We start from the raw sequence: 26,086 nt of genomic DNA, 5'->3' as shown, positions 1-26,086 counted from the left end.
GAAGATCTTGCCAGTGCACAGCCAGTCTAGAAGTGTGGCCGGCTCGACGGGAGACATGTCCTATTAACCTGGACATCATGTGCCAGGTAAATGGGCTGGCCGTGACAGTGTAACATAGTGGCGAAGCGTAGCCGCCGCCATAGTCGACAGTAGTTCGTCTGGTGACCGTGGAAAGCAAAGTACTTCATTAAATTGACCTTTGGCCTGATGACTTGCAAAGCTGGTCGAGAGCGAGGTGGCAGATTAATCCTGCATTGTGGCTAAACCCGTAGCGCGCATTGGCAATCAATTTAAGACGTCCTCAAGGACGGCCCTGCATAGACTGCCGTGGTACTGTACTACAGTCCATGGAATTGCGCAGAATAATGACTACTAGCCACATACTTCGAAGATCTCCTGGGCCACGCCTTCAGCGTGTCAAGATATGCACATACGGCTCGCTGTCATCTGCGTTGCAATATTTGATTTGCTATGTACATGCTTCCTGAAACGGAATCTTCTCCGCCTCCACAAGTCCACAAGCCCCTGATCTGCTGTGCCTGCCTCACATGCACTCCGACATCTGATATGTCCTGCATTATGCTTGCTAGGGCGGCTACACAACGCAGCTATACCAGACCTGACGATTTCCGCGAGGATTCTTCTGTTCCGGGCGGTAATCTCCTTGACATACCCATCACGGAAGGGACAAAAGACATCTTGCGAGCACGCTCCATCCGACAGGAACGCGCCCAAAGTTTGGTAGAATGGCTCTTGAAATTCGCTACCTAGCGGCCATGCTTGCTCCGTTTCCGCGTGGCTCCAGGTACGACCTTGCAGGTATCATCGTACAACATAGATTAACGATCCGCTCAAGGTCCATGAGTCTGAATTCTTCAACATACCAAGCAAAAACTTTCGTAGATCTCCTTCGTGACAACCTTGAAAAGCGCCTGATCAACTCTTGCTACCCAGAGACTGCATTTACGCCTATCTAGACAAACCGCAAATGGTCAGTATACACCACTTCAATTGATGCCCACGCACTTGACACAGTCTGCCAAATTGCCTTTTCAGATTGCCTTACCAGATTGCCTTATCATATTGCCATGGCTTTGGATTTGCGTCCTGGACAAAACTCCTTGGCATCGTCGTCCTGCATAGAAGCGAGATCGGCTATATACTCCCTTGCCTACCATGTCAGTAGCTTTTAGGCCTCATCTGCGAACGCATCTGAGCCACCTTGCAAGTTCCTTGGCATTCTGGCTGTACGGACCGTTGTGACCAGATGTGATGGTCCAGGTCTTGGGCGTCTAGGCGAGAGCAGCCGGTATATGTGCCGAGGTCTCGACGGCGGAGGCGGCCAGAAAAGAAGTTCAGAATGAAGCCGTCTACATTGATTAGAGTTAGGATAGCAAGAGTATTCTTCCATGTCGCAAGCTAACGCAAACAACCTCCAGTTCCATGAAAACGAGGAAGTGAGAGCCTTTCGAAGGATTAACACGACCTGGCCTGACGGCAAAAAGCTGGCATGGAGAGCTGATGAACGCTTGGGCTAGACAGATGGGCTGGACTCTGTGGTTTCCACGCAGTGGATCGGTCTGCGTCACGTTAACATATTGAACTCCTTCCGGGTACACAACTGCATCCCGTGGAGGCCGGGCCGATGTGCACAGCAAATTGCGGCGCTTCAGTGGACTAGTAACATTTCATCGGACAATGGCGTCGTCATGTCGAGTCGAAAGTCGAGGCTCTATGCAGCTCGAAAACGGAACCTTCTGCGGCGTCATAGACTCTGTATAGGTTGAGGCGGGTTAAGACTGCTTCAAGAAGTGAGCCGTCTCAGAGTGTGAAAGGTTGGAGCAAGACGGATCGGATCGGAAGTGTTCATGTTGTTGTATACTACACTATCGCTCATGCATGCTAATCGTATGTTGTCGAGCTCAGAAGCTCGGGGAACTTGCAAGTCGTAGTGTCTGCGGCGACACGTGGATGTCTACGACTCGATCCACTCACCGCCCAACCACCTGTTGACCATGTCCAAACTAGCGACGGGCTGATCGTATGGGATCTGAAGATTGCATTAGCCATGGGCACGAAAGAAGATGATGAAACGAGTAACATACCATGTGGCCACCAGCGTGCAATCTGATGAAGGTGAGATTGGCACCAGACTTGACAGCACCAATCTTGGTACCATCGTCCATGAGCTTCAAATCCTCCATGGGTGCCTTAGCATATTTCTTCTGACCAGGCCACTCGAGAGCCTGTGTCCATGCCAAGTTACCAAGCCAGTTGCATATAAAATCGGCATCACCAGCGTAGACCAAGATTGGGATCTCTTTCAAGATGCCTGGCACCAAGCGATGGAATGGCTGCATCCAATCACCCTGGAACAAGAAGTTGCGGTTGATATCGAAGTTGCAAGAATCGTACTTGTCGACCTCGGCACCAAGAGCTTCCATCACCTCCTTGCGGTTGAGATACTCCTGTATCCAGTCCAGCTCATCGTAGCACAAGCTGTTGCCACCGCATTTCTTGCGGACGTCATAGACGTTCTGGCCAGTGCGCTGATAGGGACCGATCATGGCATTGTTGCAGTAGATACTGGCGGGAACACATGACCAGACGGACTCGCTGTTGTAGCAATTTTGAATGAGAGACTGGCAGCGTGGAAGAGCATTGTCCATGCTTGTGCACTCTTGTGGGGATAAGACTGCCGGCCAGCCGCCGTCACCACACGCCATTGGGCGGTAGTATTCGTACTGAGTCAACCCATCGGTCAGACCGTTACCAATCAGGACCGACTGGAGGTTGATGTTGCGCTTCTTGTGAGACAGGATCTCGGAAGCGAATACAGGGATGTAGTGGCCGGCATACGACTCTCCAGAGATGTGGAAATCTTGGTGGGCGTACTCTGGAAATTGCTTGAAGAAGAGTGTTAAGAGAGCGTAGACGTCCTTGCCAGCAGCAACTGTGTTGGAGACGGTGCCGCTGCTGTAAGAATAGCCAACGTTGACTGGCTGGTCAAGGAAGATGACCGAGGCATTGGCATTCCAGCTGCTTGGGTTAAAAACTAGCTCGCCCTTCTTGTTCACGGAGCTAGGTCCGAGTTCCATGAAGAGACCAGTCAGAGAAGAGCACCCAGGTCCACCGTTAAGCCAAAGCAGGACAGGATCGTTCTTGGGATCGTTGCGAGACTCGAAGAACCAGTAGAAGAGATGCTTATCATCTTCCTCATTGTCCAAGTATCCAGAATATTGCTTGACCTTGTCGACGCCGAGCTTGCTCGGGTCTACCTTCTTGGTGCGGAGGCTGAAAGCTTCAAGGTCGCCGTCGAGCTCGCGCTCCTTCTCGCCGTTGCTATTTGTGACCCAGATGTCTTGTACCGCCTTGCCTGACGTTGTGTAGTCCCACTTGGATCGCTTCGTGTGTGGCTTGGGCAGGCTGAAGAAAGAAGCTTGATTCATCGCTTCGGGGAACATGAGCGCCACCTCATCCCACACCTGGCGGGCTTCGCCAGTTAAGTGCTTGAGCTCATGCTGAAGATTCTGAAGTGGCTTCGTCCACGATGAGGCCTTGTCGCTAGCTGTTAAGCCCATCATTAGCCACTACAATACTGATAAGTCGATGGATGATCAGCACTCACCAGCCTTCAGCGCACCATTGTCACTGGCAGGCGCCTGGAGCGGCGTTTGCTGCTGCGGAAGACCAGCTGCCGCCGCAGCGCCGATGAGGAGTGTTGATGCCGCGAACTTCATAACGAACCTGTGATGGTCCAACAATGAAGCGAGGTGATGATGAGGAGAGGAGAGTAGATGGCAGAAGAGGCAGCAGGATAGATGGCGTGGAACGATTTGCCTAGCAACCCGCCCTACCCAATGACGACAAGGGTGCCCGTGCTATCTCGAACCTTATCGTAGCTCGTGTGACAGCTCCAAAGTTTCACCGACTGCCGACATATCTTGGCATGAATATCATCCTCATACGGAAGTTTTAGCAAATAATTGTTCGGTATACAATCACAACCAACATGGCCACCAAACGACCTGCGGACGATGACGAGCCACCTAATAAGAAACTTCGAGTCGAAAATGCTCAAGTTTCAAGTCAAAATGACCAGGAGCGCGCTGTAGGCATCACTGTCTTCGTCTCGCCCAACTTACCTGGATTTCAATGCACAGTGAAGACACGATATACAGATTTTCTGGTCAACGAGATACTTCCAAATGGCGACGTCTTACATCTTACCGACGTCGCTACCAAGAACTTCAAGCAAGCAAATGGACAGGCTGCAGAAGCCGATGGCGATGCTGCTCCTACTGAGTCCAAAGAAATGGAGCTGAAGGAGACTGCTGCTACTGCTGGTGCTCATGGTCCGAGTGACGCAGTCGCTGACCTGCCAACTGATCGGGATGTGCCAGAAGCCGAGAATGCGAAGGATGACAACGACGCTGATGTAACCTTATCAACCGAAGACAAGCAGTCTGTGGTGGCCATCTTTGGCGAGGATGTTTCGAACAAAATCATCAGGCTCTACTCAACTGTTCTGAGGAATCCAAAGCGGAAATCCAGAGATCTTCCAACCATCAAATCACATCTTATACCCGACAAGAGTGATCGCACAGAAGCGCACAAAGTCATCCGGATTGTCTTTCAATTGAAGCTGCAGACGGAGACACTTCAGGAAGAACCAGGCGTGATCGCGATCAAAGTCGCACCCACGAAAGGTGCTGCAGGAGCCCGCGGTGAGCACAATCAGAACGGCAATCATGCTAAGGGCAAAGTCGGCTGGAACGAGCTCGGTGGCGAGTATCTGCACTTCACCTTGCATAAGGAGAACAAAGACACGATGGAGGCCCTGGGCTTCATCGGATCGCAGCTGAAAATTCCAGCCAAGAATTTCGAGTTCGCCGGGACAAAAGATAGGCGCGGTGTGACTGTGCAGAAGGTGGCGGTCTTTCGTGTTCGGGCCGAGCGAATCGCTAGTCTCAATCATCTGGCTAGAGGCTGGAGGATCGGGGGCTTCGAGTATAAGAAGCACGGTCTAGGCTTGGGTGATCTGACCGGCAACGAGTTCGGACTTACTTTGCGGGATCTACGTGTACCGGGCGATGAGGGACTGGACGTGGCAGCAAGGCTGGAGCTCGCGAAGACCTTGGTAGGTGAGGCAGCTGAGTCTTTCAAGTCAAAGGGCTTTCTCAACTACTATGGTCTGCAGCGCTTTGGCTCCTTGAGCACCGGCACTCACATTACTGGCCTCAAGATCTTGCAAGGAGACCTTGGAGGTGCGATTGACAGCATTCTCACATATCAGCCGGAGCTACTGCCCGAGAACGTGGAGAAATCAGCAGACAAGAACAGGACTCCTATCGATGACATCACGCGTTCAGACGGCATTCGACGCTGGCGGGAGAAAAACATAACGCCGTCTGAGCTTCGCGATTTGATCCCAAGGAGATTCTCGGCTGAGTCGTCGATCATGCAATACCTGATGAAGAGAGATCGAAAGTCAGGCAAGATGATACAGGAGCAGGATTGGCAGGGTGCACTGATGACCATCCAGAGAGGTCTGCGATTGATGTATGTGCACGCCTATCAGTCGCTTGTTTGGAACATGGCGGCTGGTAAGCGCTGGGAGCTTTATGGTGGCAAAGTTGTGGAAGGTGATCTCGTGATCGTGGGTGAGAAGGGTGAGGAAGAGAAGCAGGTCGGCAAGGATGAGGTGGACGAGTCTGGCGAGCCGATCGTTAGACCTCATGGCGATGATGCTGGACCTGCGGAAGACACCTATACACGAGGGAGATCGCTGAGCAAGGAGGAGGCCGAGAGTGGGAAGTTCGATATCTTCGATGTTGTTCTACCACAGCCTGGGTTTGATGTACTGTACCCGCGCAATGAGGTGGGCGAGTACTACAAGGAGTTCATGGGCTCGGAAGCTGGTGGAGGGTTGGATCCGCATAGTATGCGCAGGTCCTGGAAGGATGCTAGTCTGAGTGGTGGGTATAGGAAAGTCATGGCTAGGCCGTTGAAGGGCGTCACGTGGGACATTGTGCAGTACGCCAGTATCGAGGAGCAATTGCTGGAGACTGACCTCGATAAGCTACGGAAAGCTGAAGACGCAACTGGAAATTCGCAGGCCGGTGACAGTGCGGATATGGAGGGTGTGGTCGTGGGCAATGGACATGGTGGCGATGAGAAAGACAAGCTTGCACTGATCATGAGGTTCCAGCTGGGTAGTAGCCAGTACGCTACCATGGCACTGCGGGAGCTCACGAAGGGTGGTGCGCAGGCTTATAAGCCTGAGTTTAACACCTCGAGATGATTGGGCGATTACTTCAAGTACTGGTGCAGAGGTGATGGCTCCAAGTAACGCCCGACAATGGAATGATCGTGCCTTCATCCCGGTCATCTTTGCCTGCCGACTCGAGCACTCGATACGCTCCGTTCCTTCCTGATCAGCTTTCGGGAGCACGGCCGCGCCGCTAGAATCTTGAGTGCCTGCATCCTCGCTGTCTGAGCGTGGAATGAAATCGTCTACAGCAATGCGATATGTTTCGCAACTGGCACAAATCTGCAGCTGTTCAGATAGATATATGACGAGACTGTACTATTATTGCAACTACTATAATAGCACCCTCTGCGGCCAACCCGGTCTTCACGATTTCAGAGCTCGCCGATATGATCCTGCTCGAACTGGACCCTGAACAGCTTCTCGTAGCACAGTACATCAGCAAGACAACAGTACGCATGATGAGGTCTACTCAGAGGCGACGAATCTGTCACACCTTGATGCAGCAGCAGCTTCTACAGATAGTATAATCGTAACCGCACAGCAGGACCGCACGGAATGATTGTTCAATATGCAGCCCAACAGAATCAGAATGCTGCCAGTAAAGCCTGTGGCGTGGACGTCAGAATTTTGGGACTGGTTGAGCCTCGACACAACGTCTTCGAGCACACTAACTGTGGGATACGATCTTCGTCGCCTTCGCCGCCAATCTAGTAAATTCCGAGGTGCTGGAAAGACGCAACAAAGGACGGTATCTCGGTATCGACTGGCGATGCATGCATCCCACGCAGCCACCAGCGACTCACATGCAGGTCGAATTGTGGAACGAAGGGGACGAAACTTGGGCTACGATTTAGGGGATGGAGTGCGAGTATGGCATCACGCTTGGTAGAATGTTCGACGTTGCAGTTGACTTTATTGGGGACGCTCACACTGTGTATTTCACTATGGCTGTTTAGATCGTCTGACTGCACGAGCTTGTTTGATCGCACTACAGATAGACGTGGGAATGGCAAGGATTCGAACGGCTTATCTGCATTCTATATGATCTGTCGTAATCGATGGTAGCGTCGATGTAGACAGATGGAGCGCCTCGCGCATAAGAGATCTGCTAACTTCTGTCACACAACTCATTTTCGTTCCTTCCGCGTTCGATGTCCCACTTCTATGTCCACCCGATTGCGGCATGACACACGCTACCAGCTGAGCATATTAACGTTCACACCTGATGTCAAGCCTACTCCCCACAATCAGTGTCTCTGGTTATGGAGACGTACTCGAGGACGACGAAGCCGGTAGTTCCGTAAGACTCAATCGCTGAAGTCCATCGTAGCGCGCCGTGTCTCCTACATAGCCACGAGTCAGATGGATGAGTGTCGAAGGACAAATGCGCGTCCAAGGTGGTCCAGAGTACGGCTGGGTGGAAGGCTGCACTGTAGAGAGCTTCATCGTTGAGGAACAAGGTGGGGTTACGTCGGGTCAAATATGTGACATCGTGCTGAAGAAGGACCATCATGGTGATTTGTGGGTGCTCAGCGTGGAGGATTTGACGTGCTCTTGCCCTCAAAGTGTGCTTGAGTGTACAGCAGGAGATAGCAGGACATGCTAGGAGGTCACACCTCTCGTGCAAGTATCGCCGTTTCTACGTAAACAGGTTATCAGCGGCACATATAGCGTCGGAGCTTCGAAAGCTCGCAAAAATGCGTTACAATGATCCTCAAGATACATGCATCGTCTCTGTCCCAGCAATTGACTTTTACAAATCCCGTCTACAGCTGTGTAGCTGCTCTTGCGGCTCGCAGATCCGAAGCTCTAATACAAACTCGAGTCGTATACAGGCCTAAGAGACAGCTGAGCAAAAAATAGCCAGTGTAGGTCAGAGTCTGTTTTTGATTTTGTTCTTTTCGCGATCTTCTTTGCGGATTCTTTGTTTCTGTGCCTTCTTCTTGGCTTTTTTTCTTCTTTGACATGCCCTCATTCACTACACCTGTCGGCATGGGTATCTCTAGGGATGGATATCTCCAACCCGTTCGATTCGGTCAGAAGCCTCGCGAGCACTCTGAATGTTTGTCGTCCGTGTGCAGATATCCGCCGAACCTAAACAGCGTCCTGTAGGACTTTTCCAGCAAAGAAAGTAGAGCTGCGGTACATTCGATGGGCAGACGCATACGCAGCGCGGTCTGCCAGCGCGCAACAAGCTCGCCGTGAATCGAACACGGGTATCTGTGTATGCAGCCATTGAGGTGTGCGAGTGTGCCCAGACACCGACGAGCAAGACAGCGGTTTGACCACTAGCCTACGAGCCTTGTATTGTGTGATGTTGGAACAATAGTGCAGATCATTCATATAGCTTTCAGAAGTGCCGAGGTAGGTCCGTTGTAAGTGTGAAGCTGGCGGACGTCCATGCGGTGGGCTGCTGGTACGCGAGAGAGTATGTCGAATCCTGGGATCGTCGCCACACGCCAAGTTGTCCCACCCAGTTGCAAAGTGTAGTCTGCTACATCATATTCCGGTTATGAGTAATCAAGGATCACAGACTGGGACTGCGTAGAAGTTGTTGCCTAGGTGGTCGTGCGTTTTCCCGAGTGAAGCATTGGGTATGCAGAAGCGATAGGCTCTCGGATGTATCTTGGTGACGCTCCTAGACCGTATCACATATGATAGGGCAACGGCACAAGAGTGAAGGCGGATATAGCATACCAGTGAGCGTGCATGAACAAACCATAGCAGATGAGTATTTCGTGTCGTCTGGAAAGTAGAGCATGAAGTGAAGTGAAGTTTAAAGTGGAGCCACGGCCATTCCCGCGGACAACTGCACGCAACATTCATCTCGCATATGTGCATCGCCCATTCCATCATCACCGTTGTATGTTATGGTGCAGTCATTTAATCCAGGAAGCTAGATCGAAGCCTATGCGACCGCGTGGTAGTCTTGACGTTCTTTACTCTGAGGTCGATCTCGCCACGAGCAGCAAACCACGAGATATTCTGTGAATCTCCTCGCAGACACCTATAAAAGCAAGAAACAGACGTTCGCAACGGACTACAGGACAGGGAAGTCTCACCTAGTCGTTTCGTGGAAAGCGTACGTTACAACATGAGACGAGGATGTATCGGAGCATTGCGTGGCGAGTTTCTCATTATGAATTGGGAGGAAGCCATTGGTCAAACAACAGATTCAAGCTGAGTTCGGCGACTAGCCTCACCAACCTGTTCATGAAATAGCTACCACCAGTGCGCAACTTCCACTCACGCACCGTACATCAACCCATCAACTGCCCTAAATCCTCCGGCGGCCACCTCACCTGCGCAAAACTCAAACACCGCTTGATTCCTTGCAGCATCTTCCTCGTACTCTCATCCGTAAGAATATGCGCCTTGTCGCCATCCTTCTCACTCTCATGCAACCTCTCTCGTGCACTTCTCTCGTGGATGCCAACCATCGTCACTCCAATAGGCCATGCCGCTTTCCCGATACTTAGTCGTAGGTAGGCATCGTTGGCATGGACGTAGCGTTTGAACTGCATTAGATTGACGATTTCGAGGACGGCGGCGAGGATTACTGGGGCGATTGTGCCGGACTCCAATTTGCGAAATAACGGTGTTAGGTTATCTCGAGCTTGGAGGAAGGAGTTGTGGGCTTGCTTGCCTGTGAAGGATTCTTTGACGGCTTGGTCTCGACGGGCGAGAGCGATTTGCCATTCGGAGAGTACCATGTCGAAGTAGCTTGCTATTTGGCGGTGGAGAAGCAGCCTGGCTTCTGTATCTGAAGGCACGGTCTCCGGTACTTTCATGTCCTTTTCTTCGACTAGTTGGAGTGTAGTCGGTATGGGTCCTTTACTCATAGTAGGGGCCAGAGCCTTCGCAATAAGCTTCCGGTAGCGTCGTAGCCGCTGGACATGCATCTCGCCGAAGACGACTCTCGGCTCCTCCAGTTTTCGCAGCTTAAGTCGAAGCTCATCGTCTGTTATATCTTCTTCGCCCTCCTTCAGCGGCGTACCTTCGCGATCATCCGGCTTCAGCTCGAGCTCCGGCAGACCAATACGCTTGCGTCGAACATTTTCTTCCGCATGAGCTTCCTCCTCAGCTCGCTTCCTGCTCTCCTCTGCTAGACGCTTCTTTTTGGCCTCCCGAGCAGCATTTCGCTCTGCTTCGTCTTCATCCCTTTTCCGCTTCTTCCCGAGCCTCTCAATTCGTGCTCGTTCCAGTTCTTCCTGCTCCCGCACATAATCTGCCTGCCGTTGTGCTTCCACTTCTGAGCGTTTGAGATACTTCTTACCAATGTCACGAGGGGGTGCGGCGGACATCTGCGACTTCATAAGACTTGCGAAGTCCATGGTAATGATCTAGCTCCTCAAGGCTCCAAACTTCAATGCAGGATCGAGTGAGTATCCTCGAATAAATGGTGGAGGGCGTATGTTTGCGCCGGAACAATTCCGCCACCGAGGCATCGAATCGAAGCTTCACTCTTGACTCGCGTGAGCATTGCATTGCATCAACTCGTGATTGCCCTACACATGCACGCAATCATATCACCATCTCAACGTAAGACGGGGTTGCTATTTGCCAAACTTATCACCCATGCGATAGTCACAGCTTAGGACCACTCAACCACCCGACATGTCCCTTCAACCTACCAATCGCCCAATCGACCGTGAAAACACAGCACCTTTCCTCCTCCGAGTCTTCTGGAAGCAGAATCGGGAGCACATAGCGTCCGACTTCTCTGTAGCACCACCAGCAGATACCTCGGGCATCAGCGACTATTCATCACTCTTACCTTCACAAATACGGCAACAAAGTGTGCAGATATACACATGGCCTAACTGTACATTGGCGGAGCTCACGGGACTTCTGACTAGCGTACTGCCGTCTGGGTTACTGCCTAGTCCGGCAGTGGGGACAAGACTGGTGTATAAGCTTGTGTTCCCAGACACGCGGGCCGAAGTCCGGGAAGGTGGAAGAGGGAAATGGATTGATAAACCTCTCGGCAACGTCGTTATCGGTGGCAACGAGGCGCAGATGAACGGGGACGACGAGGATGCAGACGCGAACACACATAACCTCGAAGGTGACTCGACCAAATCTTTGGGCGACGCAAGATTCGTGATTGGAGACTACGTGGTTTGCAGTATCTACACACCGGGGCAGGATGGCCGGGTAGCACCTTTGCCACCTCCTTCGAGGGGCGGAGCACCTTTCGGTGGGCGAGGGCCACCGCCGCCGAGAGAGAATGGATTTAGCGGTGGGTATGGAGGTGGAAGAGGTGGTGGAGGGTTTCGTGGAGGATATGCTGGTGGGAGAGGCGGTGCGTTTGGCGCGGCACCACCAATGGGCGATTGGAGGAGAGGAGAGAGACCGCCTCCGCCTTCGTCGGGTTATGGTGGTGGGTATGGTCGTGGGAGGGGTGGGGATAGGCAGTTTTAGGTCATGGTGAAACCCGGCCGACCTTATTGTTGCAATCGTGCATGGGAGAGCATCGTAGGGCTAGAGGAGCCATTGTGCTTGCTGTCAATTTAGCATGGTGTTATGGTGTAGCATAGAGGAGGAGTCTGATTGTTCGACTGCACGACTCCAGTTTTCACACTTCATCGGAAAGCGCGCTTGCAATCAGGCCTATGCCGCCGACCCAAGCACGTCGCGCTCTACACAGTCAGACCAACATAGCCAGATCAACACAGCCAGTGGAACACAGCCCGAGCAACACAGCCAGACGAAGTTCGGGAAAGAACGTCCGCAAGTCGAGTCTCCAGGATCTTCAAACCCGTTCATGTGACGGACCGCCACCCTGGAAGAATAAGAATTCGGCCCTATCTGCGTCACAAGTGGCGCGATGAATTTGTAGCTGTTACAGGATCGCGCGACTATCAAACCTCCCACAATCTCTTCGCTATACGATGGCTGCTGTCAAAACTTGTCTCATGTGTATCCGACCAGGAGCGCCAGAATCGCGCTATTCGGTCCTCTAAACCTAGCATAAAGGCCAGCGGCCACTTCTCAATTTATGCGCGGACCCGGCGAAACGATTGTTGCTACGGAATCACAAGAGGGAGGGCAAGCGTTCACGACCAGATGCTGGAGTCGAGCCTGGCAAGACCCCCAACAATTGGAAAAGGGCGCCGATAGAGCAGAGACTCCTAGTGTGTTTAAACATCTTCGTCGTTCCTGTTACAGCGCGGTTGTGTTCTGCTCTCGCCAATATGCTAGCGCGAACGGAGTGCTGTAGTGGAAGTCACTGCTTAATCATGGACATCTCCGTTCGATGACCTGTAGGTATAGCATGGGCTTGTTCTTGATTCTCACTGCCTTTGATTTTGCCATGATTTCTGAAAGGCAACTGTGAGGACGGGCCATGCCATAAATCTAAAAAGCAGGGCGGAAGAAGCACCGAGTCTTCTTGAATAAAGTGCTCCCTGGCTTGCTTCACTCGCAGCATTGTTGCCGCCGAAGCACTGGGCACTAACAGCAAACACTGCAATCGCTGCTGCTAAGATCTCGACTGCCAGATGTGGTACGGTACAAAGCCTTTGGGCCGTGATCAGGCCAGTTTCAGATCCTACGTTCTTGATAGTCCGGATAGTCCGGTCAATGCTTGGCACACTTATTCTGGCAAATCACTGAGTTGCGTAGCGAGGTTTTCGAAGTCTGCATGGAGCATCGATCGATGATAGGTGATCGCCTCAATATCAACATCCACAAAGCGAAATGTCAAGGTGAAGTTGGATGTCCCGGGAAATCATTTCTCCGTTAGAACTAATTTATTTAGCCGCGGAGGATAAAATAAAGTTGTTGTCCGTCACAATGAGCGTGGCAGGTATCAAGTCTGTCGCAGACATCTATCATGATGCGACGCCGCGATCTGGACGAAAAGCGCAGTCCCCGGCTCGAGCTCTGTTGCCTGTATCGGGCACACTGCGAGCTGTGCGAACCGTAAAGCATCCTCAATGGTGACACAGATCTAGGCACTAGAATAGTGCTCTTCTCTAGCTACCGCAAGCATGGTGCGGCTCGAGGCCCAATGTACAAAATTAGGAGCAGCCGGCCTACTTTTGAATTCTTGACGCAAGTCCTGCACCGCGAATGCAGCTGTCTGCATGCATTGGACGGCAGAAACTGGGGAGCGGGCGGATAGTGCAGCATGGCCAGTATCGGACACTTCCAGGCAGGGTATATGAGCTTTTAGGTAGGCTGTCAGCAAAGCTCTGTCCACCGAATTGATTTCCTGTAGAATATTCATTTCTACGAAACTCCGGAAGAAGCGAACTGGCTGGCGAGGGGCAACAACAAGCAGCCTTTACTTTTGCCTGCACGATCCCGTTCCAATACAACATGCTTGTGCAATACGTCAAGCCCGACAGCAGCAAAGAACGTGCAGCCGTCTATTACGCTGTGTTACCATCTGGCAGATCGGCGCCAAGATATCATTCTCGTGGCGACCCGCAAGTCGACCTCACTCGTTGAGATGAGCCATATGCCAATGGACTGTGGAGTCGAGGACGAATACCTGGCATCTCCGAGAACTAACACATCCTGTTTTGCTGCAACTCATATAAACACGCGGCGGGACAATTGATCCCCCTCCAATCGAACAGATCTTCCGGCGTGCATGCAGAGGATCAGGCCTGCTCTGGGTCATCTATCCAGCATCTCGTGAACCGACTCGGCCACGAGCAACCCGACGCTTGGCCTTTGCATCATCAGGTACTAAGTAGTCGCTATTGCGGCGACTGCGGTAGATGATCCCGTCCCTCCTCGGGTGGCCTTGAATATCGCTGCGTCATCGCTGATCCTACGTCCGGATCAACCTAAATGCCACGTGGGGATGGCTTCGGGAGTTGTGCCCCTATGGTAACTCAACAGACTTGCCGCTGTGTGTGGATGGCCGGGCTCTCTGCATGCAGGTTCGTTATTACAGGCAGTGGACATGTCTCGCGTTGACACTGAATGACAGCGCCCGTTACACCACGCCACTATGACCACGCTGAAGTAGCCACTTCACGAGCTTGTTTTACCCGGCTCCTGCTCAAGTCTACAGTGCGGGGACCCCATATTTATGGCTATATGCCAGCACTATATGCCGCGGCCAAGCTGTCGAGCAGGGCCACGAGGCTGAGTGAGCGACCATGCAACGAACAATATCGAAGGTGTAATGTACCACTCGGCTTGCTCGATCACAACATGTACTCAATCCTAGCGATGCTCCATTCATTAATGGCAAGCGGGTGGACGAAACGCTGCGCGGTATGTCGCCATCAGCCAGCCGTGAGCCGCCTTACCTCGCCCAACCCGTAGCGTACCACTGTTGCGAGTGTAGATCCGCCAAGATGAGACTCCGGGTTGGGTCCCTATGATCTGGTGCCTTCAACGTGGTCGGTCCCGCGGCAGCTTTGCAGCAGAGATCGCCACCCGACAAGACCCAGTGCTCCTGGAAGTCTCTAGCATATTCAGTGCATGCTTGCAGCGGTGATATGGCGCCGACATATCGCTTGACGAAAACAGGCCAAAGCGAGCAATCAAGATTGCTATTGGACAACAGAACTTCCCAAAGTAGTATCCATGTCCTGCATATGCTCCTCGTCGCTGACACGGGAGCTAGGCCTTCACCGCAGACCCGGAGAGGACAGTCAACGCTGATACTCTACTCGCAGCCGCCAAAGACAAGCAGTAATGATGGGCTGCAGCTCATCGCGATAATTTGTGTTCCGTGGCTAGATACCACCGTAGTTATATACACAGCCCAGGTAGGCAGACTGCCATCAGGTTTGATCCTTCAACTCCAAAGGCGGTGCGCAGCAGGCTCTCGTTGTCTGTCCCGTCCTTCATTCGTTCAGTCATTCTGTAGTTGATCTACCACAATCGCTTCTGCGTCCGCTCGCTATCAAGATGCAGTTCTTCGTCAAGCTATTGGCGGTTCACCTCGCGGTAGGCAAGAGCTCATTCGGAGCCGCCCTGCCCCTCGACGAGAGATCTCGTGGGTTATGGAACGCCTATCAGTCATGATCAACGCTGACGACTAATTATCAGCATGTGAGCTTACCGATATCATTCGGTTATCCCTTCGTGACGCTGCCTTCGCTACCGAATGGACGAAGCGATGTGCCTCCCCTGAAATCATCGATCAAGCACTCGAAAAGCGTGGTAGCTCGCCGCCTGGATATGGAGGTGATACAACCACTTCCACGCCATCTAGCACGAAAGATACTACCGCAACCTCTTCGTCGACTACCCCGGACTCGCCAGGTGGCTATGGCGGATCCTCGTCAACTTCGACCACGACCAAGGTCTCCACTACGTGCGTCAACCACTCCTTGTATATTGTCTCGCGTACTGACAATTCCGCAGCTCGAGCAAATCTACGCCGGTATCCACCAGCACTGTATCTTCGACGACTGCAAAGACGAGGTATGGTTCTAGGCCAATAACAACGAACCAGATGTTGGCTGATGTATTGCCAGCTCCTCCACTTCTAGCACTACCGAGTCGAAGACATCCAGCGCCGTTTCTACCAAGCCAGAAAGCAAGACGTCTTCTACTAGTACCACCAGCAAAGTGGAAAGCAAGAGGTAATGGCATCCCTCGCCACGACGCTTGGTCCATACCGCGCTGACAATTTGAAAGCTCCAGTACCAGCTCAACGTCTACTTCGTAAGTAACGCCTTATTATACGGTGCATTCTGCTGATTCATTCAGATCGTCGGCCTCGAGCACACCTGTCGCAACGTCCAAGTCAAGGTTTGGAATTGCCAGAGTATGCGTCTTGATGCTAGTTGTACTGACTTTGACCTTAGTTCGACCTCGACGAAGCCCGGGTCTACCAGGTCAGTAATCTTGGATCTCTCTATCTTAAGGATATATTATGACTGACGCTACACAGCTCTTCAGTGACATCCTCGCAGAAGTATAACGTCCCAGGTGCGATGCATTCGTGTGCGCAGCACTGACCAGGGCCCAGGACTACGGAGAAATCTTCATCTTCCCTGTCAAGCTCAACCCCAGTCACGACCAAACCCTCTACTACTAGTACAAGTAGCACCGAAGTGAAGACGACAAGCTCGAGCACTAAGTAAGTGTCACTGTCCTGCATCAAAGTCCTGTCCGCTTACCGTTCCATAGAGCATCGTCTTCCACCCAAAAGCATTTCACACCACCCGAAGCGTTTTGCCTCGCGACTGACCACCGTCCAGGACTTCGTCCACTACTGCTTTCTCCACGAAAGTGACGTCGAAAGCATCGTGAGTGCCACGCCAGGTTCCATGTACCATTCATCAGGCTGACCTTGATGAGTTCCTCCACTACTCCCTCCTCGGTGACAGAAACATCCAAGTCGTCGTAAGTGAGCTGTGCATAGTTTCGGGGACAAAGTACTGATTCGTTACAGAAGCTACACCACCTCCACGAGACCTGCAAAGTATGTCCGCAGGTTGCTCGACAGCACGCCAGTATCTTGCTGATGTCTGCGAAAGGTCATCCTTATCCAGTAGTAGCTCCGGCAAGACCACACCAGTATCTTCATCGTCAAGCTCCAAGGTCACTACGAGTGTCGCTGTCAAGACATCATCTACAAGCTCGGCCAAACCTACAACACCTCTTTCATCGTCTAGCACAACGGAATCGGCCACAAGCAGTGCTTCTACGACGGCTTCTACATCTACCAAGATTGAGAGTAGCTCTAGGTATAATTCCTTTCATGCGACCTCGGGCTTACGCTGAAGATGGTATAGCTCCTCCACCTTTACCAAGCCGACCACAACATCCAAGTATAGCAGACTCGTCTTGCCATCATCGTCATGAGTTGACACACCCCCAGATCGTCCTTCCCAACGACAGAGACAACTAAAGCAAGCTCTACAAGTAGCGTCAAGTCGTGAGTGACTTGCACTGCTCTTGTGGTGTTCCTACTGACATCCCGTAGATCCAGTACCAGTGTCTCTGTGAAGACAAGGTAGGTCACATTCTTAGGCATCTATGGCTCGTCAGTAAGGCCGTAAGATATGGTCCGCGCTCTTAATGCTCGACCATGAGACTTCTACGTTCTCTGATCTCGTCGAGCGAGATGGAGTTTACGACCATCACAGTGTGTGCGGACTACACATGAGTATGATCACTGATTCGAGGCAGCTCTTCCACCGCATCGAAGTCCGAGACCACCAAAAGCTCAAGCAGGTAAGCTAGCGATCATTACCGAACCAAGTCTGCTTTATACAACCTAGCTAACATGGCACCCAGCTCCACATCCTCAAAGCCGAGTACTACCCAGATTAGCAGGTGGGTGCCACTACCTGACTCCTGAAGACTCTCCACTGACTACTCGATCAGCTCTACCAGCTCCATACCTTCAAAATCGACTACAACCAAGACCAGCAGGCAAGTCTGACCCAGAGACCGAACAAAGTCGATGTAACTGATAGCTTTCGCCAGTACTGCTACGTCACTGACGAGAGAGACATCGTTCGTTCCTGCTTACAGAACCTCATTGCGCCACTGCTGACCATGCTCAGATCGACTGCTTCGGCCAGCAAGAGTGAAACATCGAAGATCTCTACGTATGATCACGACCATAGCTAGCATAGTACATTTGGCTGACAGCATTACCACAGTACATCAGTGTCGAGCACGACCTCGCCTTCAAAATCGTAAGTACCGACAATCGTGGAAATTTGTGACCATTGATGTTCATCACGATAGATCCACCAAATCGAGCACAAGCCAAGGTAGTAAAAGGTAGAAATACACTCACTCTACCTATTAGTTATTGCATACTGATGGAATGACAGTACTTCCGTCTCATCCACCAGCTCGCCGGTAGAATCGTGCGTCCTTCTAGCTTGAGGCCACTGGCTGCCGCTAAATGCCGTCACAACAGATCCACAGCTTCGAGCACAAGTAAGGAGAGCAAGAGGTACGCATAGTCGTCGCCGTCTTATCTCGAATCATGTATTGACTGTGCTACAGCACCTCATCCACATCTACTGCATCGGTGAAGACAACGGAGACGAAGAGGTGTGTAGCTCAATATCGTCGCATGCGGATTGTACGCTGACTCCTTGGAAGCAGCTCATCGTCCTCGGCTCCAGTTGTATCAGCTACCACACCGTATGTTCCTACGTGTGGTCGTATATGTAGACGGTCCATACTAACAGCGCTTCAGCACGACGACGCAGAAGAGTTCAACTTCGTAGGGATCTTTTCGTATGCCGGCCCGCCATGTCAACCTAACAGAGTTCCAGAAGCGTTCCCGCCTCCAGCTCGACGAGCAAATCCTCATCGTACGTGCTCCTTGCATGAAAAATGGCAAGGTCATACTGACAATACCTCAGAACCACTCCAGTCTCGAGCTCCAAGAGTAAATCATCATCGTACGTATCTACCAGTGGTAAGATGTAAGGACATACGCTGATACGAATCAGTACAAGCTCCAGCATCGTCACGAAATCTCCGAGTAGCTCCAAAGTCTCTTCATCCACAAGCACGATTCCAGGGACGACCTCTTCGAGCACCAAGAGCGCGAGTAGCAGCAGCACGAAGTCCATTACCCCCTATACTTCATCGCCCTCGACGACCTCAAGCGCGTCTAAGTCCGAGAAGAGCAGCAGTACGAAACCAGTATCCTCATCTACAGCCTCAAGCACTACGAAGTCCGAGAAGAGCAGTAGTACACAGCCCATATCCTCCGCGACTTCCCTCTCTACATCTTCAAGCGCTACGGCGTCCGAGAAGAGCAGCAGCACCACATCCAAGCAGAGTTCTTCGGCCACCACATCGCCCATCACCACGTCAACCAAGAGTGAGTCCAAGAGCAGCTCCAAGGCATCGACCTCAAGCACGAAGTCCGTCGAATCTTCGTCAACCAAGCGTTCTACATCATCCGAGTCGACCACCACAAGCAGTAGCAAGGTCTACAGCACCCCGGCTACCACCTCCAAATCGTCCAAGACAACCTCCTCGACTTCTAGCCACACCAGCCCTATCTCGGCCACCACCCCATCCACCACCTCAACATCGCATTCGACTTCCATCTCTAAAAGCCACTCCACTTCTACCAGTCACTCTACATCGACGTCGGCCAGCCACTCCACTACCCACACAGACACTACGACCAAAGGCACCACATCTAAATCTTCAACCCTCTCTTTAACTTCTACAGTTCCTACGAGCTCGACGAAACTTACTTCCTCCTCCGCTACATCTACTCCCAAATCCAGTACCGTCTCCAGCACAACTTCGTCCAAGCAATCGAGCACACCTTCGTCTACCAAGTAAGCAGCTCATTATCTTGCCATCTGCTATGATGGTAGCTAACCACCCGTGTAAAGGTCTTCAACCACCTCGACCAAGGTCACTAGCACACCTACGACCTTGAAGACATCGAAGACCACATCCAAAGCTAGCACTTGTGGTTGCACGGACACCGTCACAGTGACTGTCACAGCACCGGGTGGTTATGCTGCCATGTAAAGCCTCCTCACATGTTCACGGCGCATTCTGTGTCCGTCACAGCAAAGTTGGAGGCGAGGAAGAGCGAGTCTCGTATGTATCGGCGTTCGAGATGGAGGGTATGGCAGAAGACTGCAGAGGGGGAAGGGATTGTGGACACATGTAAATCGGACTCGGCAGCGACTGACTGCGCCCACACTCCTTTGGCTTGGCATCCATGACGATTATGACATTTCGCTTTCAATTCTCGGTCAGCATTGTAGCAAAAGGGCACAAGAGTAGATATGATCAATCATCCCTTTCGTATCGACTCATACTCTCTCCTACCTTTATTCCGATCGACAGGTATACCCATCGACAAAATTGCTCTCATGAATCCACCCTCGACACAGTCCCCAGCCTCACCAAGCCCTTTTGCCAGACCGCTGGCCTCCGTTCCAAATCCTGGAAGAAAACACAAACGCCCACCCCCTCCATCTGCGGGAAAGACACTACACCCACTCGTCTTCTACCTCCTATCCGGGGCAATGTCGTGATACGGTACTTCTCTCCTTGCGGCGTAGCATCCAGATATCGATAGAAGTATAGCCGTGGTAGATTGGAGACTTGGAGTCCCGATAACAGCGTCCAGGTTTCGCCATCGTCCTCAGTCGTCTCGATGTGCACTAAGCTGGAATAAACACCGTGGGTCAGGCAGTCCTGCCGGATCTGATGGGATGTGGCGAGGAGAGCGCCGTGGTGGGTGCCATGCGGTACGAGGCGGAGATGAGACTGGCTTGCCTTCAGCTGAGATGCTGTCGTCTCAATAGTAGGCCGGATGACGAGATTGTAGATCTCCAGCCGAAGCTCGATGGGTAAGGAGAAGAGACCGGTTGTCATTCCGTACATATGAGCCTTCTGGTCTTGCGTCGTGCTGTCCATTGAACGCCCTTTGTATTGACCAATGGTTTCGCCTTCGCTTGTCCTTGATTGGTGCTTGATATTTGGTGTACCTCCAGAAGCCCAGTAGGTAGTCTCTCGCAAGGCACTTTCTTGTGATCACCATCGGACTGATTCTCCTACAGGCCGTAGATGTGATCGTTGCTGCATCTCGATCATGCCGCATATTACACTTTCCTCATTGATCTGAAGCTACTAAACTCTATGTACCAAGAGCTCTATCATCCTAGGCCTGAAAAGGATCGGGGTGTACTCGCCTACAGTTGGAGGCCCGCCAAGCTTCCCACGTGCCCACCTTGCAGCTCCAGACTCAGATCTCAAAGCTTGACCCTCCTCTCCATTCATCCCACGCTTCTCCAACGTCACCTCCCATTGGTAATTGCCTGCAGAAAAGCATGGCGTATCTAGCTGGCGCGACGAGATGCTGCAGGAACGCTGTCATTGGTGTCGACGTGCTGCCCGGATCTTGATGGAAAGCCAAGGTAAGGTACATATTCTCATCTGCCCTCAACAGCTGCGCTTGGCATTCTCTCTTTCGTCTCCAGAAACAGCAAGTCCTCTCTCCTGAAGCATAATGTTCTTTCAAGCTATCACCGTAGCACTTCTGAGTGCGAGAGCGTTGGCCGAGGACACGACCAGCCCCCTCACCTTCTCATACAACACCTTCTTGAATGGCACTGTCAAGACCACATCCACAACCTACGCGAGCAATGTGACTGCTTCAGCCAGGATCACCGCTTCTGCTACCACCACCTCTGCCGCTGCAAGTTCCAGTTATTCACAGGGCCATGGATGGGAGAGCTGGCCCCGTCAGTGGCAAGGATGGCAAGGATGGCCTACGTGGTGGAATCGCCCGTCCCAGACGTCAGCAACGCCGACTTCCTCTTCCATAGCCACGAGCAGCGTGGTAACATCTTACGTGCCGAACCCGGCAGACCTTGCGTATCCTGTCTTCCCTACCTACCCAGCTTCCCTGGCTAACGGCCCAGTCGCATCTGGCTTGCCGAATACAACGCAATTCGCAAAAGAGGCAATCGCTCTCATCTTGGATGCGAAAAATGCCTCTGGCGCAAACTGCCAGCAGTGTAAAACGATCATGGTCGGTTTGCAGCAGGCCATGCGTGTGCAGCAAGAGTTGCTTGCAGAGATCTCCTACCCAATCTGCAATGGCCTATCTGCGGTCTTACCAGTACCAATTTGCATTGGCCTGTTCCAGATAGCGTCTACAGACGTTGGTGCGACGATACCGGCCATGAATGTCACGGGAGACGATGGTTCTCTGCTTTGCGCATACATGTTCGGCGTCTGCCCACTGCCATCTCCTCCACCTGTCAACGCTACTGCGCTCTTCAAAGGCAAGCCGAACAAGCCAGCTGCGGCCCCATTGAAATCCAGCACCAAGCAGCCTCTCAAGGTCATTCACTTCTCCGATTACCATCTTGACCCACGGTACGTGGTAGGGTCTGAAGCAGCTTGTAATGGCCCACTCTGTTGCCGAGTTTTCCCGTACACGAATACCTCTGCCAACGTGGCTCTTCCCGCCAGCCTGTTCGGCAACTACCTCTGCGACACTCCGGAAGCCCTTGCAACGTCGCTCTTCCGAGCCATTCCCAAAGTCACTGGTTTTGCCGTGGACGACTTTGCCTTTAGCATCTACACTGGAGATCTCGTCAGCCATGACATCTGGGAATTGACGAAGCCATACGTCGCGCTGAACGAGCTGGAGGCCTATCAACAGTTCTATAATGGCTTCGGACCAAACGTACCAGTCTATCCTACACTCGGTAACCACGACACCTACCCTCACGCCTTCACCGCATTCCCGGTGGACACGGGCCTGCCAGCGAACGCGTCGTACCCGCTTCAGCAGCTCTGGAACTACCAGAACGTCTCGGCAGCTTGGACAAACTATGGATGGCTGTCCGCTGCTGACGCCCAGTCTGTCGTCAACAGTGGCCTCGGGATATACCGTACGATGACCAAGGAGGGTCTCATCATCATCTCGTTAAACAGCGACGTGTGGTACTACTTCAACATCTACAACTACATCAATGGCAACGTCGCGGATTCCACGGGCATGTTCTCCATCCTGGTCGACTATTTGCTTGATGCGGAGGCCAAGAGCCAGCCTGTTTGGCTTATCCAGCACGTAAACACTGGTGGTAGCACAAGCTTCGAGGGCCATCCAGCACAGACTGATCTATGGTACCAAATCGTAGATCGCTTCAACAATACAATCAGGGGAACTTTCTTCGGTGAGCAGAGTATCACAGGCACGGCGCAATCCATGCTGACTTCTAACCCCAGGCCACACACATGCGGATGAATTCGGCGTTGTCTACTCCAATAATGCCACCGTCAAGAGCGCCCAGACGGCGGCTGCAGTCGGCTGGATCGCTCAGTCCGTCACACCATACACGAACCTCAACGCAGGCTTCAGGTATTACATGGTAGACGCCGACACCTTCGAAGTCCTCGACAGCATGAACTACTACGCCAACATCTCCAACGCCCACGCCTGGGTCGCCGCGGGCGACGTGGAATGGCAGTTCGAGTACTCCGCCCGTCAAACGTACGACTACAACAAGACGTTGGCGCCTAACGAGCCGCTGTCACCAGCGTTTTGGCACAATGTGGCGATGGATATCGCTAGCAATGCGACGACTTTTCATACGTACACGGATCTCCGCACGAAGCTGTTCAGACCTTATGCGAATGGGACGGCGTCGGCGAAGGCGATCACGATTTGTGGGTTGACGAGTATGAGTGTGCCGATCTTTGAGGCGTGTCTGGGCGTGCACGCATCGATTACTAGTTTTCTGTAGGAGGCGCGTGACTCTTGAATAGGTAGTCGACGAGGATTGGGGAGCAGGCTTGTAGACATGCAGTTTGAATGGATCTTACGAGATTGAGCAAGCCGCGGATTCGGTAGGTAATCGTGCCTCCCATGCCTATCCTTCGCCCCACCTCCGTTGTTGGGGACAGGACTTCCTATATTATTACAACGAATAGGAGCGCATTGACAGGCGCCTTAAGACGGTAGCAACCTTGTCGTGGTCGAGACATGCTGTTTCCATGAAGTAAGTTGTTCATTAGGAATTGATGGCGTGGGAAGCGAGGGGTATATCTACATTCTTGCGCCCTTCGATGGTGCATCGCTATAGATAGGTGCTTCAGCAGTCGCTGTATTATTATTAGAACTGAATTCCCGAAGTTCTACGTACTCGTGATCAAGTTCTTCTCCTAAATGCAAAACTATACACCAGCGACCATGACATCAGTGGCGTCTCCGATCGACTCGCGTTTCAAGGATCGCGTTCAGGCCCTCGACCATTGGCCCTTGCAACATCATCAACAATCGGGCTGCGGCTGCCCCTGCGCATGAGGCAATGCAGCACGGAAGCGACATCAAGTACAGCTCGCGTACAGTAGTCATGAGTCAAGATAGGATAGGATATCTCTTGTTCACTATCTCTTATCTCATGCCTCCTCACACCTCGCCCACGAAACCTCCCATAGCAGCTGGACTGTTGACATAGAAGTGCTGGATGTCAGCTCTCACCTTGAAAGCCTATACCTTACGAACATAGCCACGCCTTACGAGACAACACCGCGCCGCATACGCCCATCATGTCTACCTTCGCATCAATCCTCTTGTACGCCCTCACAGCATCAGCCGAACACCACTTGCGCACGAACAACATCGCCATCCGACAAAACGGCAACACGAACACATCCATCCTCGTAACAAACCTCTGCTCCGAAACAATCTACCCAGCAATCCTGACCCAGGGCGGCACCGGACCCCAAAACACCGGCTGGGTAGCAGCCCCAAACACAAACGTCACAGTCCAAGTGAGCGAAGACTGGCAAGGTCGAGTCTGGGCCCGCTCAAACTGCACCTTCAACAGCAATGGACAAGGGAATGCGAATGGAGGCGGCTCGCAATGCACGACGGGGGACTGTGGGGGTCTGCTGGCTTGTAAAGGTCCTGGGGCGGCACCGGCGACGTTGGCCGAGTTCACGTTGACGGGGAGCGATCAGCAGACTTTTTACGATATCAGTCTTGTGGATGGATATAATTATCCTTTGGCCATTGTTATGCAGCCAAATGGGAATCAGGCGCTGTAAGTCATACAAAACACATGCAGAAGTCTGATATGCTAACGCGAATTATGACAGCCAAAACATCGACCCCTCAACCACAAACCCCTCCTGCGTAGCCTCAATAGGCAACTTCTTCACCGGCTCAAACTACAACCCCTACACCAACAACCAGCAATTCCTCGGCACCTCCAGCTCCCAACCCCTCCCCTTCGACACCAAAAACACCGCCTCCTCCATCTCCTCCTGGTGCCCCTGGGACCTCCAAGTTAACCCCCCCACCGCCCCCGGCAATGGAGTCTACCCCTACCCAGACGACAACATCCAACGCCCCGTCTACAACCCCTGCACATCAGCCTGCGTGAAATACGGCCAAGCCAATTACTGCTGCACGGGCTCCTACAATAATCCGAATAAATGCTCGCCGAGCTATTATTCGAAGGCGGCGAAGAGCGCGTGTCCGGACGCGTATAGTTATGCTTATGATGATCAGACCAGTACGTTTGTTATTCCCAGTGGGGCGGGGTTTCAGGTCGTGTTTTGTCCCGGGGGAAAGAGCACGAATATTATTGGGAGTAAGGGGGCGGGGAGTATTAAGCACCAGCGGCGATGAGTGACGGTGATGTAGATATTGCTTGTATAGGAACCTGACGGGATAGATCCTGATGTCGAGCAGCGAGGTTTGTTGATAGAGTGCCCTTCGGATTTCGGCTTGCACGACTCGCGCTGTGTCACGTCCCAGGGAGAAAGACTTCCCAAGACCCCACCAGGCCTCTCTATTCGGGGTCACGTAGCCTGATCATCCTCGAAGCCTAGGCAGTATCTGATTCGGACGCAGGGCCTTGGAGGTCTCCAGCACTGTATCAGGCCTGGGACTTCTCCACCGGGCTAGTTGTTGCTGTTGATCTTCCAGGTTCTGGGGATCGAAATCTGCATCGTGGCCGCTGGTCGATGCCAAGGACTGGTATTGGACGACCCCCCTGTGCCATTACTCGGGCACGGTGGGAATAAGATCGGGGACTTCTTGAGGCCACGAGGCTCGTGGGTCAAAGGGCCGGAAGCTTATGGTCCAGTCAGAACGTGGCATGGTCATTGGCGTCATGTACAAGGCGGCGATGCATGCGGCATCTTTATGGCTATCAAGATCTGCGGTTCGTCCGTTTGGCTCTTCTTCAGTCATCGTCTTCTGCGGACACGTGAGTGCCGCCTGCATCGTCCTGTCGTCCTCTTACGTCGTGCCTCATGGCTAAAATAAGCCTTGACATCTGGGGTGTATGGTCGGTGCCGCGGAGGGACGGCGCGGCCAATGAAGCTTAAGATACTCATCTGTTAGCCTAA

General features: G+C 52.4%; 8 protein-coding genes across 8 annotated transcripts; 6 read left to right on the top strand and 2 right to left on the bottom strand.

The window, feature by feature from the left end:
- Positions 1 to 1,975: 1,975 nt before the first annotated feature.
- Positions 1,976 to 3,740, bottom strand: LTS14_000863 (uncharacterized protein; the record flags this gene model as incomplete). Its single annotated transcript, XM_064833572.1, has 3 exons — positions 1,976 to 2,050; positions 2,106 to 3,568; positions 3,629 to 3,740. The coding sequence occupies 3 exons, from the start codon at positions 3,738 to 3,740 to the stop codon at positions 1,976 to 1,978; spliced, it is 1,650 nt and encodes a 549-aa protein (XP_064698533.1).
- Positions 3,741 to 4,012: 272 nt separating this feature from the next.
- Positions 4,013 to 6,304, top strand: PUS7 (multisubstrate pseudouridine synthase 7; the record flags this gene model as incomplete). The annotated part of the gene is made up of 2 exons (XM_064833571.1): positions 4,013 to 5,140; positions 5,201 to 6,304. The coding sequence occupies 2 exons, from the start codon at positions 4,013 to 4,015 to the stop codon at positions 6,302 to 6,304; spliced, it is 2,232 nt and encodes a 743-aa protein (XP_064698532.1).
- A 3,230-nt stretch (positions 6,305 to 9,534) lies between these two features.
- LTS14_000861 (uncharacterized protein) lies at positions 9,535 to 10,608 on the bottom strand (the record flags this gene model as incomplete). Its single annotated transcript, XM_064833570.1, has 1 exon — positions 9,535 to 10,608. The coding sequence occupies one exon, from the start codon at positions 10,606 to 10,608 to the stop codon at positions 9,535 to 9,537; it is 1,074 nt and encodes a 357-aa protein (XP_064698531.1).
- A 283-nt stretch (positions 10,609 to 10,891) lies between these two features.
- Positions 10,892 to 11,698, top strand: LTS14_000860 (uncharacterized protein; the record flags this gene model as incomplete). Its single annotated transcript, XM_064833569.1, has 2 exons — positions 10,892 to 11,072; positions 11,205 to 11,698. The coding sequence occupies 2 exons, from the start codon at positions 10,892 to 10,894 to the stop codon at positions 11,696 to 11,698; spliced, it is 675 nt and encodes a 224-aa protein (XP_064698530.1).
- A 3,456-nt stretch (positions 11,699 to 15,154) lies between these two features.
- On the top strand, positions 15,155 to 16,212 carry LTS14_000859 (uncharacterized protein; the record flags this gene model as incomplete). Its single annotated transcript, XM_064833568.1, has 8 exons — positions 15,155 to 15,242; positions 15,296 to 15,563; positions 15,614 to 15,673; positions 15,727 to 15,834; positions 15,896 to 15,916; positions 15,962 to 16,003; positions 16,060 to 16,089; positions 16,146 to 16,212. 8 exons carry the CDS (start codon positions 15,155 to 15,157, stop codon positions 16,210 to 16,212), a joined length of 684 nt encoding a protein of 227 aa, XP_064698529.1.
- A 2,250-nt stretch (positions 16,213 to 18,462) lies between these two features.
- On the top strand, positions 18,463 to 19,726 carry LTS14_000858 (uncharacterized protein; the record flags this gene model as incomplete). The annotated part of the gene is made up of 3 exons (XM_064833567.1): positions 18,463 to 18,614; positions 18,679 to 19,527; positions 19,585 to 19,726. 3 exons carry the CDS (start codon positions 18,463 to 18,465, stop codon positions 19,724 to 19,726), a joined length of 1,143 nt encoding a protein of 380 aa, XP_064698528.1.
- Positions 19,727 to 21,218: 1,492 nt separating this feature from the next.
- LTS14_000857 (uncharacterized protein) lies at positions 21,219 to 23,469 on the top strand (the record flags this gene model as incomplete). Its single annotated transcript, XM_064833566.1, has 2 exons — positions 21,219 to 22,899; positions 22,952 to 23,469. The coding sequence occupies 2 exons, from the start codon at positions 21,219 to 21,221 to the stop codon at positions 23,467 to 23,469; spliced, it is 2,199 nt and encodes a 732-aa protein (XP_064698527.1).
- Positions 23,470 to 24,274: 805 nt separating this feature from the next.
- Positions 24,275 to 25,361, top strand: LTS14_000856 (uncharacterized protein; the record flags this gene model as incomplete). Its single annotated transcript, XM_064833565.1, has 2 exons — positions 24,275 to 24,771; positions 24,827 to 25,361. The coding sequence occupies 2 exons, from the start codon at positions 24,275 to 24,277 to the stop codon at positions 25,359 to 25,361; spliced, it is 1,032 nt and encodes a 343-aa protein (XP_064698526.1).
- Between the last annotated feature and the right edge of the window lie 725 nt (positions 25,362 to 26,086).

This window comes from Recurvomyces mirabilis (assembly GCF_035927965.1).
Source record: "Recurvomyces mirabilis strain CCFEE 5264 chromosome Unknown scaffold_2, whole genome shotgun sequence".
Taxonomy (NCBI): domain Eukaryota; kingdom Fungi; phylum Ascomycota; class Dothideomycetes; order Mycosphaerellales; family Teratosphaeriaceae; genus Recurvomyces; species Recurvomyces mirabilis.
This window is presented reverse-complemented; position numbering and strand designations above follow the sequence as displayed.